The sequence below is a fragment of the Octopus sinensis genome, linkage group LG8 (genome assembly GCF_006345805.1).
Source record: "Octopus sinensis linkage group LG8, ASM634580v1, whole genome shotgun sequence".
Lineage (NCBI taxonomy): Eukaryota > Metazoa > Mollusca > Cephalopoda > Octopoda > Octopodidae > Octopus > Octopus sinensis.
This window is the reverse complement of record NC_043004.1, coordinates 76,944,082-76,963,545: the sequence shown is the minus strand read 5'-3', so window position 1 is coordinate 76,963,545 and position 19,464 is coordinate 76,944,082. Positions and strand designations below refer to the sequence as shown.

The following is a 19,464-nucleotide window of genomic DNA, read 5'->3' as shown; positions in this document are numbered from 1 at the left end:
CCAAACATCGTGCATTCTATGTAAAAGATCTGGTGTCGAAGACATTCTTCATGGTAGACACCGGTTCCTGTTGCAGCATCTGGCCCTTCGTCTGGCTGCAGACAAGCCGAAGCGCTCTTCGATTGTCTTGCATGCTATTGACTCGTCTCCCATAACCACTTACGGTCAGATTTCGCTGCGCCTCAACCTCAACCTTCGCCGAGACTTTCGATGGGTTTTCGTCATCGCTGACATCCCACATCCTATTCTCGGCGCTGATTTCCTGGATAGGTTTAACCTATTGGTGGATGTCAGGCGTCGGAGGCTTCTTGATAGCACGACGTCGCTCTCTACACCGACTGGGAGTTCCACCACTGCGGTCCTTAGCCCGACATTCTTTGGCCACCTCTGGAGACCCATTTCACTCTCTTTTGGTTTCATTTCCGGAGCTAGTGGACATTGCCTTTAAACCGGAAAATCCTACCCACTCGACCCTCCATTTCATCACCACCAATGGGCCACCTGTATTCTCACGCCCCCGGCGCCTAGCGCCAGACCGACTAAAAACGGCCAGAGCCGAGTTTGAGCACATGCTTCAACTTGGCCTTATACGCCCCTCCACCAGCCCATGGGCATCTCCCTTCATTTGGCGCGAAAGGGCGAGTCTGATTTTCGCCCGGTTGGAGACTATCGACGCCTCAATGCCGTCACAATAGCCGATCGCTATCCGATTAGAAATCTCCGGGACTTTACAGCAAATCTCCATGGTTGTACCATTTTTTCGAAGGTCGATCTGATACGCGCTTACCACCAAATACCGGTCAACCCAGCCGACGTTCCAAAAACTGCAATCACTACCCCGTTTGGGTGTTTTGAGTTTTTGTACATGAGTTTCGGTTTGCGGAATGCTACTAGCACCTTCCAGCGTTTCATTGATGAGGTTGTCCGCGGTCTTGATTTTGTGTTTGCCTATGTCGATGACATACTCATTGCGAGCGACACACGAGAAAATCATCTCCGGCACCTTTCTCAACTCTTCCAGCGTCTTCGCGCGTATAGCATACGCATAAACCCCGACAAGTGTGTTTTCGGACGCTCTTCCCTAGATTTTCTAGGGCATCATATTGATTCGACTGGAATCAGCCCCCTCTCGTCAAAAGTCGATGCCATTCAACGCATCGCACCCCCACTTCCTTGCGCCAGCTCAGGCATTATCTAGGGATGGTCAATTTCTACCGACGCTTCATTCCCGGTTGTGCAGATAAGCTGCTACCTCTCACCAGGCTGTTAAAGGACTCTCCTAGAAAGGACAGTCAAGTCACCTCTCTGTTGAGGCAGTGACAGCCTTTGAGTCCATTAAGAAGGAGCTGGCGTGTTTCTTTGCTTGCACATCCAGTTCCTGGTGCTTCTCTCTCTTTGACTGTGGACGCATCGGACACTGCCATTGGCGCTGTGTTACAACACACAGTGGATGACCATGTTCGACCTCTAGCCTTCTTTCCCGTCAACTGCAACCAGCTGAACGACGATACAGCACCTTTGATCGTGAGCTCCTAGCGATCTATCTATCGGTCGTCATTTCCAGCATCAACTTGAAGGGCGAGATTTTGTGATCTATACGGATCACAAGCCCCTTACGTTTGCCTGTTTTCAAAAACGGACAAACTCTCACCCCGTGCTTTTCGGCACCTGGATTTTATCTCTCAATTTACTAGCAACATTCGACACATACCTGGAAAAGAGAACGTTCCTGCTGACGCTCTCTCGCCTTCCAGTTTGCGCCCTTCGTCTCCTGCTGCTATCGACTTAGCTGCCATATCGCAGGAGCAGCCACCTTTGGCGTCGTTAGATTTAACTTCTCCCAAGTTCTCCTGTTGCCAGTTTTCCTACCTTCCGCTTCCGTCAGCCGAAGGCACCATTCTTTGTGACACTTCAACTGGATCTCCCAGGCCACTGGTGCCTGAGACCCATCAACGCTCAGTGTTTGAAGCACTGCACTCCTTATCACATCCTGGCATCGCTGCCACCCTCAAACTAATCACTGCTCGGTTTTTCTGGCCGAATATGCGTCGCACAATTACTCTTGGACACGCACCTGCTCCAAGTGTCAACGATCCAAGATTCAACGGCACGTTCGTGCCCCGCTTGGACAATTTCCCCCCACGGAGGCCCGTTTTCGCCATGTCCACATCCACACGATCTGGTTGGACCATGGCCTGTGAGTCGCGGGTTCTCTTATCTATTAACTTGTGTCGATCGTTTCTCCCGCTGGCCAGAAGCCATTCCGATAGCAGACATTTCTGCTGAGACTGTTGCGCGAGCTTTCGTTTCAAACTGGATTTCTCGCTTCGGAGTCCCGTCCCGATTGACAACTGATCGTGGACGACAGTTTGAGGCCTCGCTATTTCGCGAATTGTCGCGAATTTTGGGTATGCACCATATCCACACCACAAGCTACCATCCAGCGTCTAATGGATTGGTTGAGCGGTTCCATAGACAGCTCAAGGCCGCTCTTCGTGCCTCTTCGGACCCACAGTCCTGGATCGAATTTCTGCCCATTGTGCTTCTCGGCTGTCGGACTGCTGTCAAGGCAGACCTGGGGTTTTCTGCTGCAGAGCTGCTGTATGGTACCACACTGGCATTGCCCGGTACGATGTTGGTGCCAGACACTTCCCCGCCCCATGATCCGGCGACCTATGTCACCAGACTGCGGGAATATTTTTCAAACCTTCCGCCCATGCTTCCCAGAAAGCAATCTCCACCGTCCCATCTTCCACCGGATATGAACACCTGGTCGCATGTTTTTGTTCGGGACGATTCTGTGAAGGGCCCACTTGTTTCTCCCTATAAAGGACCTTTTCGTGTGCTTTCTCGCACACCAAAGGTTTTCACGATTGAGATAAATGGTCGTTCGGAGACCGTTTCCGTGGACCGTTTAAAAAAGGCACATTTTGAGACGTCTTCATCTTTTGATGACAACCTTGACACACCCACCTATGCACCTTTAACAACACTTTCACCTGCACAAACGCCTTCACCTGCACAAACGCCTTCACCTGCACAAAAACCTTCACCGGCTCCTACAAACACACCCTCGCCGTCAACGGGTGCCCCGAGCACACCGTATGTTACAAAATCGGGCAGAACAGTGCATTGGCCCAAGAAACTTTCAAAAACAATTTACATTTAACTTTAAATGTTTCTTATTGTATAATAGTATGTACCAAGTCTTCTGGGGGATCGGCAAGCCTTCTGTTTTCTGCAGCACCACCACAATATTCTGGTTGCCGTACTTCGCACTCGGAGGGGAGCCCTGTAGTGATGCTACAGTGTAGGGTTCGGCGCGCATGCGCAGAATGGGACTACTTCCGGGTGGCCACCGGAAGTCTTCCCCATGCGCATGTGCGGGAAAACATCTCTCGAGCCCGCGAACCTCAAATCTCTCTCTTCGGCTTAGACAGCACTGCGATCGGTCACGGTTTTCCTGGCTCTGACAGCCACACACCAACTTCAACCAACTTCAACCAACCTCAACGACCAACACCAGCAGTATATCAGAGGCTGTCTATTCCCCATCAGACAACGTACAACCATGAATCAATAAACCAAGTTGTCTGTTCACCTTTAACCTGAGTTTCGTCGGTTTGTTTTCTACAAGAATTTTTGTATGTGACTAGAAAGGATCTCGACACCCTGCCAGTGCTTCGATGATAGATCCTTTCACGTTACAATAGAATTATTAAGGACTAGTTTAAAAGCTGTACTCTGTGTGGACTTTTAAGTTGGCTCCTGTGGAGCACTAACTGGGCCTGTAGCCCAAAACTAAAGAGAGCTAAATAGCATGATTATAATATGCCTATAATGACTATATGCCCTGGTGGTGTTTGAACAGAAGTTAAGGACAGATGAGAATTAATTCTGTAATACAATTATTGTACTGTTCCAGTCCCTAGTTCAATTCCAGCTGTTGGCCAACTTGTCTCAAAGTTCTTAACTTAAAGTAAAATTAATGAAGTGAATGTCGTTTATCTCCTCCTGGAGCTCTGACATCCTCTAACAAATGCCAACCAGGGTGGTATGAATCAGCCAAGCTCTACCTGCTAGGAATAGCAACCCAAATGCTTTTAAATTAGATTCCAATGCTGGATGTTCAAGAACTAAATGAAGGGCAAATTTTCTATTCCAGGATCATCCTGATTCCAAAAAGTTATAATATGTCTATGTAGAGCAAATGCCGGCTGAGATACAGGGGTCCTGGACAGACAGACAGAATTTTACTTTTATTAATATAAAAGAAAAATTAAAATAATAATTACTGTGTGATAAGTAGCTAAAAGCAGGAGTGGCTTGTGGTAAGTAGCTTGCTTACCAACCACATGGTTCTGGGTTCATTCCCAATGCATTGCACCTTGGGCAAGTGTCTTCTACTATAGCTATGGGTCAACCAAAGCCTTGTGAGTGGATTTGGTAGACGGAAACTTAGAGGTTCAGCAAAAGGGCTCAAACTAACTCCTGGGGTTGATTCATTAAACTAAACTCTTCACGGTAGTCACCCAGAATAGCCACAGTCCAGTGATTGAAACAAGTAAGAGAAAGATAACATAGAATTCACGTACAATTTTGAACTAACCATTTGGGATATTAACTTCAAAAGTATCCTGAAATGGAGTACTCTTTACTCTTTTACTTGTTTCAGTCATTTGACTGCGACCATGCTGGAGCACCATCTTTAGTCAAGCAAATCAACCCCAGGACTTATTCTTTTGATGCTTAGTACTTATTCTATCAGTCTCTTTTTGCCTAACCACTAAGTTAGGGAGAAGTAAATACACCAGCATCGGTTGTCAGGCGATGTTGGGAGGACAAACACAGACAAACAAACATATACACACATAAACATACATACATATATATATATATATACACACATGCATACATATATACGACAGGCTTCTTTCAGTTTCCATCTGCCAAATCCACTCACAAGGCTTTGGTCAGCCCAAGGCTATAGTAGAAGACACTTGCCCAAGGTGCCACACAGTGGGACTGAACCCGGAGCCATGTTGTTGGTAAGCAAGCTACTTACCACACAGTCACTCCTAGGTGAGGATAAATAAATAATTACAGTTAAAAATCAAAATGAGGTTAACACTTGAAATTAAGATTAAAAATAAAAATCAAATTTAAAATCAAATTTAGTGTCTGTAACACTACGGGAGGGAATATGAGCCTATTGGAGTGCATGTACATACTGAGATAATGGTTGATGCTGTTCATTTAATAACGGTATAAATACCTAAGTTAGATAATCAGGTTATTTTGGCTTTCTTATGTTGGCACCATCATTCATGCCGATCATTTCATTTAACATCTATTTTCCATGTTGGCATGGGTCGGATGGTTTGACAGGAAATACAACAGACTTCCACACAGTTTCCATCTACCAACTTTATTTACAGGGTATTGGTTCGCCTGGAGCTAGAGTAGAAAACACTTATCCAAGGTTTGCATGGTGGGACTGAACCTGAAACCATGTGGTTACAAAGCAAGCATCTTAATCACTCAACCATGTCTGTGCCATTTGTCTTTTTACATTTGAGAGTCAATACTTTATCATACGTATCAATTATTTGCATTAATTTGAAATGAATGTCAAGATGTCCTTAAACATACAAAAGTATACAAATACACACTAACATTCTTAAAATCAGACATAGGAAACATCATGTGATCATGCGATCACATGACCAATCAGACTATCAGATTGTTCCACAACGCTGGTCACAATGTGCTTTGAATTGTTTTAGCCTTTGAATGACACCCCTAGATGGCTAGGTGAGTAGGGCAACTTTTCCCACTGACTGACATGGGGACTGTAGCAATGTGAAATGAAGTGTTTTGCTCAAGAATAGAATGCATCACCCAGCCTGGGGATCAAACCTATGCACGAGTGATTGTGAGTGCAACAGCTTAACCACAAGGTCACGCATCTTCACATAGAAAACATAAAGGTGGAATTAGATATAAATATTTAAATACATACACTATGCAAATTATTGATCCTGTTGATAGTGAGTGACTGGAACAAAATTGTTTACTCTGCAGTTGAAAAAACTGAAAATAAGAGTTACAAAATTAGTGGGATTTATATAAAACAAAAGAAAAAAAAAGAAATAAGAAAAACTAATTATATAAAAATAAAAACAACAAAAAGAAAAAAGCTAAGGTGAGATAATTGGTGATTGTTATTATTCGAGACAGGAGTGGTAACTGCACTTGGAAGACAGGTAAATTTATATAAACTCATGAGTTAAAATAGTGAGATAAAATATGTATAATGTTGGTTATGTGTTCATGAATTAAAATATTTACAAACACCAAAATTGTGTATGTGTTTATATTCAGGCATGATTTGTATTTTTCGATAAATATATTTTCTTTATTTATCTGTTCTTGTATAGAAATTGTTTCCTTGCATTGGTAGATGGTTGGAGATTCTCTGCACATCTACCAAAGTGTTCACTCAACGGTGTCTGTCTATGCCTTGGGAAATAGATCTGCTGCTTATGCAGTGTAGCTCTCCATCTGTGATGTCCTTGTTTGGTCTATATAATTGTGTCCACAACATGGTTAAATTATCATCTTAAATGTAAATATTTGTCCTTGTTTGAAATGGAATTCTGAATATATATTTATACATATATATTTATATATATATATATATATATATATATATATATATATATATATATATATATACAAATTGAGATAGTGAGGGCTGGCGAACCAGAAAGCTGCACCAGGCTCCAATCTGATCTGGCAAAGTTTCTACAGCTGTATGCCCTTCCTAATGCCAACCACTCCAAGAGTGTAGTGGGTGCTTTTACATGCCACTGGCATGAGGGCCGCTCAGGTAATACTGGCATTCACCATGCTCAAATGGCACTTTTTACATGCCACCTGCACAGGAGCCAGTCTGGCGGCACTGGCAACATCCACACTTGGATGGTATTTTTTATGTCCCACTAGCACAGGAGCTGGTCAGGTGACACTGGCAACAATCACGCTTGAATTGTGCTTTTTACGTGCCACCAGTATGGGAGCCAGTCAGCGGCCCTGGCAACGATCATGCTCAAATGGTGCTTTTAACATTCTATGGCCACAGATGCCAATCAGGTGGTACTGTCATTAGCCACGACAATGATTTCGATTTCACATGCCTCAACAGGTCTTCACAAGCACATTTTATTGCCCAATGATTGAAGGGTACTCTTAAATGGGCTGGTTATACAGTACTGGCATAGGCCATGGGCTACGGTCTCACTTGGCTTGCTGGGTCTTCTCAAACAGCATATCACCAAAGGTCTCGGTCACTAGTCATTGCCTTGATGAGGCCCAATGTTTGAAGGTCATGCTTCACCACCTCATCCCAGGTCTTCCTGGGTCTACCTCTTCCACAGGTTCCCTCAACTGCTAGGGTGTGACACTTTTTCACACAGCTGTCCTCATCCATTCACAATACATAATCATACCAGTGCAGTCATCACTCTTGCACACCACATCTGATGCTTCTTAAGTCCAACTTTTCTCTCAGGGCACTTACACTCTGTTGTGTATGCACACTGACATTACACATCCAGCAGAACATACTGGCTTCATTCCTTGCAAGGTTACACATGTCCTCAGCAGTCCTAGCCCATGTTTCACTGACATGTCTCTTGGCAGTTTGCACACATGCATCATGCAGTCTACCTTTCACTCTCAGCAAGCAGAGGTAGCAGCTCTCTGAACCTTGCCCTGGCTATTCTTATTTTAGCAGCTACACTTTCAGAGCATTCACCCCCATGCCTGACTTGGTCACCTAGGTAGCGGAAGCTATCAACTACTTTTTCCCCTTGGAATGTGACAGGAGCTGTTCTCTGCACATTTTCAGTGTTTATTTTTCCTGAGCATTATCCACCCACAAAAACTATCTTCCCAGTTAGCGTTCCTTTGATATTGCTGCACCTCTTATGTGTCCATAGCTTACACTTGGTACATCTTATAGAGTTTCTACCTACAGCTTTTCTACAGGGCCATCTACCTGAAGGGATTTGTGGTTTGTTTGACTTCCTACATATTAAGACTTCAGTTTTTGCTAGCTTGACTCTAAGGCCCTTTGATTCTAGACCTTACTTCCACACCTGAAACTTCTCCTCTAGTTCTGATAGTGACTCACCTATTAGAGCAAGGTCATCAGCATAGACAAGTTCCCAGAAGCATCCTGTCTTGAATTCCTTGGTTATTGCTTGAAGGACTCTGATGAACAAGAGGGGGCTGAGGACTGATCCTTGGTGGACCCCTACCGTTACCCGGAATTCTTCACTGTACTCATTGCCAACCCTCATCTTACTGACAGCATCCCTGTACATGGATTGCACAGTGCTCACTAACCATTCATCTATCCCTAGTTTCCTCATTGACCACCAGATAAGGGATCGGGGGGATGCCGTCAAAGGCTTTCTCCATGTCAACGAAAGCCGAGTACAGAGGTTTATCTTTGGCTAAGTATCATTCTGATATTTGTTACATGCAAATTTACTTCAAAAATAAAAAAACTGAAACAGCATTTTTTTTTATGACAATTAAACTATGACCTTTTTATATCAATGATCAACTACTAATTGCTGGTCCATTTCTTTTATTATCTGTATATATGTGTGCATGCGTGTGTATACATATATATATATGTGTGTGTGTATATATATATGTGTGTGTGTGTATATATATATGTATATATAGCAAAGTGAAGTTGTAAGGTACCACACAAGTGGAATTATATATGAAAGAAGGTTTGAAAATGCAATTTTAAAAGATGTTTATTCACTTGACCAGTTTCACTTTTTTAGAAAAAGATTGTCAAGAGTAACATGTAAAAGCTTTGTTGTGTTAGGTACTGGTTGTCACAAAATATTACAGTACATATATACATTCTTTGATAATAATAATAAGAAGAAGAACATGTTAAAAACAGTTTACAGAAAAAATCTTGAGAAATTATTAAAAAGTTCATAAAAAATATTTGTTTGGAAGTATCTGTATATATACACAGAAAATTATATGTTCAAAAAGGTCATATTTTGGTAGTATATATATACACGACCTGTTTCACCATTTATAAAATGGTGAAACTATAAAATGGTGAAACAGTCACTCCTCAGGTCAAATTCCTAAAAAACCTAAAACCTAAAAGTTTAACTTACCTCATATGATAAGGAATAAAGAAATAAGGAATACAAATATATATATATATGTATATATATATATATATATATATATATATATATATATTATATATATATATATATATATATATAAAGAAATAAAACCTGTAATGTAATCCCTAAGTTAAAGACATTAATATTATTAAAAGTTACAAACTAAAATATTTAAATAGAGTATTATTGTGAACATGATTAATTCATTATCATCATCATCATCCTTTAATGTCCGTTTTCCATGCAAGCATGAGTTGGACAGTTCGACTGGGTTCTAGCAAGCCATGGAGGCTGCACCAGGCTCCAGTCTGGTTTGGCAGTGTTTCTATAGCCCTTCCTAACGCGAACCACTCCATGAGTGTAGTGGATGTTTTTCACGTGCCACCAGCACAGGGACCAGAGGAGGCTGGCAAACGGCCACGATTGGTTGGTGCTTTTATGTGTCACCGACACGGACGCCGGTCAGGCGGTGCTGGCATCAGCCACGTTCGGATGGTGCTTTTTACCTGTCACCAGCACAGGTGTCTTACACCGGCACATGTGTCTTATGGAGAGGGTAAATAAATGTAAATACGTGTTAGTGTATAAAGTTAATAAAAAACGTATGTTGATATTGTTTAGAATACATTTAAAAAACATGACTTATCTGCCGGCGAATTACTGTAGATTAAACCGGAATAAACCAAAATGCTAAAGTACACTAAAGTACACCAGTTTTTTTTTCTCTGTCTCATTATAACTTTTCATCATCTGACACAAGACCACCTCCTCCAATGCCCCCTCCCCTCTCAAAAGATTTTTGTCGTGCAAGTTACTTGGTGACCCTGTCAGTGCAGGTACCAGCTAAAAAGCATCCAGTCCACACTGTAAAGTGGTTGGCATTTGGAAGGGCATCCAGCTATAAAAACCTTGCCAAAACTGACCTCACCTGTGCTTGTGCCATGTAAAAAGCCCAAAGTCCATTCTGCTGAGTGGTTGATGTTAGGAAGGGCATCCAACAGTAAATATCATGCCAAAACAGTCACAGAAGTCTGGTGCAAGCTTCTGCCTGGTCATCTCCTGTCAAACTGTCCTACCCAGTATGGAGGGCGGTCATTAAAATATGATTATATATATATATATATATATATATATATATATATATATATATCTCATATAAAATATATATATATATAAAATATAAATTAGAGATAAAACCACTATTATGCAACTCAAGCAGTGATAGACATAAACCAATATATATATAAATATATAAATATTATTTTTTTTTTATTTATAACTTATAACTAGATCTCAAAAAGTATAAAATGAATGATAAAAATATAATATAATATATAAAAACACTATGTACATTTCATGGCTACAATTAAATTTGAATTACAATTAAGTTTAAATTCAATTGAAATACATTCGATTTAAAATTATAGTCAATCTTCAGGTTAATGATAATAGTTAAATAAATAAGCAAATAGAGTTAAACAATAGTGGTTTTATCTCTAATTTATATTTTATATATTTATACTGTGAAATTTGATTTATACTAAATTGAATTTTTCCCTGAAAGTTTGAAGTTTTACTCCTTAATATTATTACTATATATATATATATATATATATATACAAAGTATAAAGCTAATAAGCACACACACAAACATACACACATTTAGATTTGTTTGTGTGTGTGTGTGTGTGTACATCATCATCCTCATCATTTAGCATCTGTATCTGCGTGCTGACATGGATTGCACAGATTGCATGCTTTGACAGGAGCTGACAGGTTAAATGATTAAATCTTGTACATAATGTGCAATTTTTATCTGTCGATCTGCCTGTTACCATCTTGCTGCCCACATCAGTGAATCAACCTTCACAAAACTTTGCATACATGTTAAACTAACATCCAGTTCAATTACAGGCTAATTGGATTTCAATAAAAATCTATAAGGGGCTCCTTAGCAGGGGTTGGGCTATTATTTGATAAAATGAGAAGGATGCAAAGTGTGTTAGTGTGAGGGAAATGTGGTAGCATAGTGAGTGTGGTTGATAGGAGAGAAGAGGAGAACAGCATTGTTTAAGTGACAAATATGGAGTGGCTGTGGGATGGTAACATTAATACAGCTGTCATTCATAGATATACACGTGACACTGCCTACATACTTTCATAAATATATAGATGCATGCATACACACACACTCACATACACACACACTACATGCACACACATGGGCTTATACATAACTAACTTTCAAAATGCCAAAAGAGGGAAAGAAAGGCGGGTGTGAGGAATATGTAGTTTTAAGGAGAGAGGGGGGTAGGTGGCTTTTCTGCTGTCCATTGCAAAGAAACACTCACACACAGACACACACACACACATACATAGATACATACATACATGTGTCTACTATACACAATTTTAAATTCATGATTACCTGTGTGTATGTTTGTAAATGCGTGTGTGCATGTGTGTGTGTGTGTGTGTGTCTGTGTGTGAGACGTCCTATAAATGTCTGTCTTTCTACTTTTGTTGGGTCTTCCCTTATACTGTCACATATTGTGAAATTTTAAAATTATGTCAAAATTTTCAAATTTGGTATATAGAAAGAATTTTTTACATTAAATCCAATTTCGTTATTGATTTGTTACAGAAAAATAGTAGAAAAATATTATTGAGGTTTAAAGTTTAATCAACTTTACCTAATCAGAAAACAGGATTCGGAAGCTAGCATTTTCTGCATGAAAGCTGTCTACCACAAAATGAAAGCAAAATCATTAAGAGGAGGAATTTTTATTAAACATACGAAAGCAAGGCATCATGATGACCAAAATTGTAAGAATTTCTGGAATTTTAATAAGTTTTAACGAATAAAGTCTTGTCAAAGGGTAGGATAGGCAAGTAAATAATTTAAAAAGGAAAAGATCCTAAACAAAATTTTTTTGAGAAAAATTGCACAACTCCTGATCAAGAGGCTGATTTGTCAGGGAAGGCATGCTCTGACATGGAATAAACAAAAATTTATATAAGGCATTCTATTGTAAAAATTGCCCGGCAAAGACAGGCTCTTCAGCTAGTAAAAAATATAGAGAGAACAACAAAAATATGAAAAATTAGTCAATGAGAAAGAAACAAACTACTTACATATTTTTGATAATTAAAAATGGTAATATTTTGAATATGTTGAAATGTTGTTTCCTTTTCTTCAGAGCAGACCAATGATACTGTACTGATTTTGGGTACCATACAAAATAAAATTGTAAATGTTCAGATTTATTATTTGTAGTAATCAATGTTTGCTGCTTCTTAATTACCATCTCATTTTGCTTATCCTAAGAATTAAAGTATTATGCTAAGTTTAATGAGTCAAAAAATTTTTCATCTACAATAAAAAATTTGAGGCTTTTTAGATTTTTTAAAATAAAGATTTCTCCCCCCCCCAAAAAAAAAACGAAAAAGAACTTATCATCAATAATTCTGGCAGCAAGGTACTTTCTTGAATTTCTGATTTGAGCTACTCTTACTCTTTACTCTTTTACTTGTTTCAGGCATTTGACTGCGGCCATGCTGGAGCACCGCCTTTAGTCGAGCAAATTGACCCCAGGACTTATTCTTTGTAAGCCTAGTACTTATTCTATCGGTCTCTTTGCCGAACTGCTAAGGTACGGGGATGTAAACACACCAGCATCGGTTGTCAAGCGATGTTGTGGGGACAAACATATGCACACTAACATATACACACACACATACACACACATATATATATACATATATACGACAGGCTTCTTTCAGTTTCCGTCTACCAAATCCACTCACAAGGCTTTGGTCGGCCCAAGGCTATAGTAGAAGACACTCACCCAAGATGCCATGCAGTGGGACTGAACCCGGAACCATGTGGTTGGTAAGCAAGCTACCCACCACACAGCCACTCCTACACCTAAACTACGGAACAATTTTCTTTGCTTACAATATATTTTTCATACTTGAATGGTTTTGATAATATGAAAATTTGACAGAGCAGCTATTTTAAGCAAGTATTTCAGAGTTAGGTGAGAATCCACTATGGCTCAGTGAATAGAGTTCTAACTCACTGATAAGATGAAGATTTTGGCAGTTTACATCCTGTAATCAGCACAACTGCTTCTTTTGTTTTCCGGCAGATATAATAATGAACTGCACATTATAGAGATTTGGCAATGACTCCCAATGTGCAATGGTTGGGAACTGACTGCGAAGAGGAAATCAGTGAATTGTCTATTTCTTTTCTACTCTAGGTACAAGGCCTGAAATTTTGGGGAGAGAGCCAGTTGCTTAGATAGACCCCAGTAGGCAACTGGTATTTAATTTATTACCCCAAGAAGGATAAAAGGCAAAGTCAACCTCGGCGGAATTTGAACAGACGAAATACCGCTAAACATTTCACCCGGCATGCTAACGTTTGTTATTTCTTTATTGCTCACAGAGAGGGGACAAACAAGGACAGACAAACAGATTAAGTCGATTATATCACCCTCAGTGCGTAACTGGTACTTATTTAATTGACCCCGAAAGGATGAAAGGTAAAGTCGACCTTGGCGGAATTTGAACTCAAATACTGCTAAGCATTTCGCCCGGTGTGCTAACATTTCTGCCAGCTTGCTGCCTTAATTATCTATTTTCTAAGCTGTTTTGTAAGTTAGAAACAGCAGAGAAAAAACTGGAAAATTATAATTTTATCTTTTATAATCCTGAGATCAAGAATGAATAAATGATAGTTAGAAAGCTCTCCAGCAAAATGGAAGAATACTTAGAGAACTGACATAATGCTTTGTTTTGGCACTTTGGATTCTGAATTTAAATCCTGTTGAGGCGGAATGTCTTTCATCCTTGCAGGTTCAATTAAATATAGTCTGTTTTGGACACTGGGTTCATAAAAGTGTTAGAGTAGTGGATCAAATACTTCTCAGTAGTTATTCAGGAAGACATGGGACGAGGTGGTGAAGCATGGTCTTCGAACTTTGGGCCTCACCAAATCAATGACTAGTGATTGGGACCTTTGGTGATATGCTGTGCTTGAGGAGACCCTTCAAGCCAACTGAAATCGTAGTCATGGCAGATGCTGGTGCTGGGGACATGTAAAATGCACCTTTTTAGCATTGGACTTCACAGAGGCAAAGTGGCTGAGCTCCTTTTGAGTGTTGGTCCTCATGGAGGCAATGTGGCTGAGCTCTTTCTGAGTGTTGGGCCTTACAGAGGCAATGACTGAGACCTTTGGCATTATGACGTGCCTGAGAAGGAAACCCATCAAGCTAAGCAAAATCACAGACATGGCAGATACCAGTGTCATGCAAATGGCACCTGTGCCAGTGACACGTAAAATTACCCATTACACTCTTGGAGTGGTTGGCATTAGGATTGGCATCCAGCTATCAGAGAACTATGCTAAATCAGACTGGAGTCTCATACAGCCTTCCTTCCAGCTTGCCAGCCCTGGTCAAACCATCCAACCCTTGCCAGCATGGACATCATCATCATCAACATTGTTTAACATCCACTTTCCATGCTAGCATGGGTTGGACGAACCAGATGGCTGTACCAGGCTCCAATCTTGATCTGGCAGAGTTTCTACAGCTGGATGCCCTTCCTAATGCCAACCACTCCGAGAGTGTAGTGGGTGCTTTTTACATGCCACCAGCACGAGGGCCAGTCAGGCGGTACTGGCAATGACCTCGCTCGAATCTTTTTACACATGCCACCAGCACAGGTGCCAGTAACGGACGTTAAATGATGATGATGGTGATGATTCAAACTTTTTACAAACTACCCAAGCAGGTATAGTAAACCTGCATGCATAAAGCCAACAAGATGGTGTCTTGTAAAAAAAATAAGGAAAAGCTGGAGGAAATGACCTTTGTGTTCTCCAATGAAGATTCCTTAACAAGCATGTGGCACTTGTGACAAATGTCATCAGAGATGGTTCATAACCTGATGACATAGAAAAGATAAGATATCTATTCTCACACCAACTTATCTACTTATCTGAAGGTGGAAAACAGTATCTGTATTTAGTCTGTTTATCTGAAACAGATATACTATTCCACCTTGACAAACAGCATTGTGAAAAATTAGGATTTTGATAGATTAACCACTGAAAATGTGTGTCACAACAGTGTTTCATTACTTAGAACATGAAGATGGTGATTTCACAGAAGAAATATTAGGTTGGTGCATTATTATTGCGGCCTTTTTCCAACCAATTTTATTCAACAAAAACAATAACAACATGTAACAAAAACATCTCTAAATGATTATTCCGGAGCATATTCACAATCTACTTCAATTACTGCTTCCCATTTGCTAGGCAGATGGTCAGATCATCATTTAAAGATGTTTTTTTTAAATATTGTTACTGTTTTAAGTTGAATAAAATTTGTTGAAAAAAAAGCTGCAATAATTATGCACCAACCCAATAGTAAATGGTATTCAAGATTTTCAAACGGAAGCAGAAGTGTGAAAGAAGAGAAATATTTTCCAATGAAGAACTGAAACTGAATTATAAACTTGGTTTGACAGGAGTTTAGTTTTACTCTTCAGAATTTACTACAATATTCATTTTTCCTTTGTAGGTAGGGGGCTCCAAAAGGGGTCTCATGTAGTAATGCCTTCCTGAGCTAGTTTTCCACCACATTTCTTAAAAATCATGGTAGAAGCCTTGGTCTCGGGACCTCTCATGTCTAGAAACTGAGGTTGGGAATAAGCAAGGGCATGCTCCTCCTAGAAAATCCAGTTAAAAAAAAGCCTCATAATAGCAAAGGAGAATGGGCACCAGCCAGCCCAAAGGCAGGGGTGAGCTGTACCTGCCTGCCTCAGTTGCTATGGCATTGAAGTAGATCTGGCCATCCCTGTTAACGGGGATAAAACTTGGATTTAAAACACTGGATGATGATGATGAATTTTGGCACATGACCAGTTATTTTTTGAGGGGAGGGGAAGTCAATTACACTAACCTGAGTACTCAACTTGAATTTATTTTATCAACCCCAAAAGGATGAAAGGCAAAGTCAACCTCAGTGGAATTTGAACTCAGAATGTAAAGATGGACAAAATGCCCATCCTACTAACTGTTTTACCACCAAGCCACCTTATTGACAGCAATAATAATAGGTCGACTTTGCCTTTCATCCTTTCGGGGTTGATTAAATAAGTACCAGTTAAGCAGTGGGGTCGATGTAATCGTCTTAATCCCTTTGTCTGTCCTTGTTTGTCCTCTCTATGTTTAGCCCCTTATGGGCAATAAAGAATTAAATATTATTGTAACGTTTTCACTCATTGCCATTTATTGTAGTATTGGCACTATTAATGACAATACTTGTTTTACACCATAACTGTGTAGTAATAATAAACATAATAACGAAGCAGGGTAGCAATAATGTGACAATCCAACAAACTTTTCACGTGAACCAACAAACAATATTCTGACAAATTACCAAAAATCACTGCGATTAATGCCCACTCTCCACTACTCAGACCACTACTATTTATAGTAGTTCAGTCAAGTCTATTTGCGCAGGAGTGTCATGACTCTCACCACAACAAATACTTACTTTGAGAGGTATTAAGTCATTGCCCAGCTCTTTCACCTAGAACTTTATTTCAATTGATAATATTAATGGAAAGAAATGACATTCTCTTCAGAATTTAAAACCCTTTAAGTTCTAAGATTTATTTCACACTTCTGTTAACCCTTTCGTTACCTTATTTATTTTGAGATGTTCAGTGCTTCTTTCAATTGATTTTAAATGTAACAAAGAATTTAGTAAAATAACTTAGTTATCATTAAGCTAGTGTTAGGAACATAAATTGTGACTAAGGTTTGGCAGAAGATTTTAATTCAAAACTTATGTAAACAAGACATTTATACTACAAAGCCAGAGGCAGTTTCAGCTGGGTTGGTATCAAAAGGGTTAAAGTAAGGATAAGTTCAAAGAACCATTATCTCTGCTAGTAACAAAAGGCTTATTCCTAAATGAAGGGCAGATTGTATGACTGCATAATGCAAAATAGGCGGTGAGACATAGGCACTGACTGGATCAGATGTATTTTAACAAACATGAACAATGGAACATGGATGAATCGAAAAGAAGTAAGTAGGAGAGGAATCAGATACAGCGTGTAAGAGGAAAGACTGCTTTGGTACAAACTTGTGAGAGCAAAGGATACCTGTTGGATGAAGAAATGTCAACAGAAAGAGTTTGCAGGAGGTGAAGATATGGGAAGAAGTTGTGAAGGTTGATCATAGAATGGTGGATCTTATGATAACAGAGGATTGTAACAAGTGATGTATTGGAGCAGATCCATTCAAATTATGCCAACAAATATCATCATTGAATTAAAGTCATTTATTTGAGTAAAAATTCAAAGAGGATAAGTTTATTATCATAGTTGTGAGATCATGAAGCTAAACTAGCATTCAAAAATTCTGAGGTGTCAGAAAAAATTCAAATATATGTGTATATTGGCAGGGCTGACTCCTCAGATTTTTTGAATGCTGGACTACTGGTTTTAAATTGATATTAAAATTAATATTAATTTATCTCCCTCAATATTTAAATATTTAAATAAATACGTTCCCTAGTTTTAAGCATTACCCGCAGTGAATTATTCACTGCAGCCCTTCACTTCAGGAGTCTCTTAGCGCGCTAGAACCAAGACATTTGAAATTTTATTCCCGATGTAATCAGTAAGACTAAGCACGTGTCTGTCTTGACACAGAGAGCTGGGGTTAGTCTTGCGGTTTGCATCTCGAGGACCGAATGTACTGATGAAGTCACGGACACTTGAATTATGCAAGTAATTCTTTTGTTAAGACCGAAACCGAGGTATGCATTTAAGTCTGTTTTTTATTTAATTTTTCATATGCCCTGCCCGCCAAAGTTGGTTCTGGTGTTCGCTGAATTCTTCCTCTAGAGAATTTCCCTTGTAGTTTGATCGTTGATGATCTTCTTCTAGCATTTTGGCCGGCTACCTAGCAGGCCAGCCCTACCAATATACACATATATTTGAATTTTCTCTGACTCCTCAGATTTTTTGAATGCTGGACTACTGGTTTTAAATTGATATTAAAATTAATATTAATTTATCTCCCTCAATATTTATATATATATATATATATACATAAAATATATATATATATATATATACATATATATATATATATATATATATATATATATATGTATCTATATATATATGTATGTATATGTATGTGTGTGTGTATGTATTTGTCTGTGTTTGTCCCTCCAACATCGCTTGACAACCGATGCTGTTTCTTTACGTCCCTGTAACTTAGTGGTTTGGCAAAGGACACCGATAAAATAAGTACTAGGCTTATAAAGAATAAGACCTGGGGTCGATTTTCTTGACCAAATGCGATGCTCCAGCATGGCCACAGTCAAATGACTGAAAGAAGTAAAAGAGTATGCTTCGTGCTACCTGATTTTGGCATGGAATGAGAAACCGTTTGTCCTGAACATTTTGCTACAACTAACTACCAGGTAACAGAACTATGAAGTACATCTTTTAAACCATGACTTGAAATGAAAACATGACCATAAAAGATAAGGTTTGGAGAAACATTTATATTTTTAAGAATTGTAATAAATAAGAATCTGTGGACAGAGTCTGTGTAAATGTATCCTAGTGCTCTAAATTTATTGCTATATTCACGTAAAAAGCACCCACTACACTCTCGGAGTGGTTGGCGTTAGGAAGGGCATCCAGCTGTAGAAACTCTGCCAGATCAAGATTGGAGCCTGGTGCAGCCATCTGGTTTGCCAGCCCTCAGTCAAAATCGTCCAACCCATGCTAGCATGGAAAGCGGACGTTAAACGATGATGATGATGATGATGATTGTCATTAGTAGCTGCTTCTTATTCTCCACCACTTAAGTGTGGAGTCTTTTTCCTACTCTTTTTTCCTTTTCTTGTTCTTTTTCTGTCATGCATGAGAAGCACTCAGTTCACGTGGTTAGGAAGGGCATTCAGCTGCAGCAGAAACCATGCCAAAGCAGACACTGAGGTTTGATGCAGTCCTGCAGTTCACTGGATTCTGTCAATCCATCCAACCCATACCAGCATGGAAATCGTTTAATGTCCGCTTTCCATGCTAGCATGGGTTGGACGATTTTGACTGAGGGCTGGCGAACCAGATGGCTGCACCAGGCTCCAATCTTGATCTGGCAGAGTTTCTACAGCTAGAT

At 39.7% G+C, this 19,464-nt stretch overlaps 1 protein-coding gene across 2 annotated transcripts in view; it reads right to left on the bottom strand.

Moving 5' to 3' along the window:
* The window catches only part of LOC115215234, a 42,929-nt gene that overhangs the window by 6,038 nt on the left and 17,427 nt on the right, over positions 1–19,464 (bottom strand). Inside the window, exons 4-5 of one of the 2 annotated variants that reach the window (XM_036505484.1) lie at positions 12,372–12,456; positions 6,025–6,093 (exon numbers count right to left, since the gene is read on the bottom strand). In XM_036505484.1, the coding sequence (XP_036361377.1) occupies positions 6,025–6,093; positions 12,372–12,456 (154 nt within the window). Of the gene's footprint in view, positions 1–6,022; positions 6,094–12,371; positions 12,457–19,464 lie in introns of both variants that reach the window. The other variant, XM_029784470.2, reaches the window with a different exon arrangement.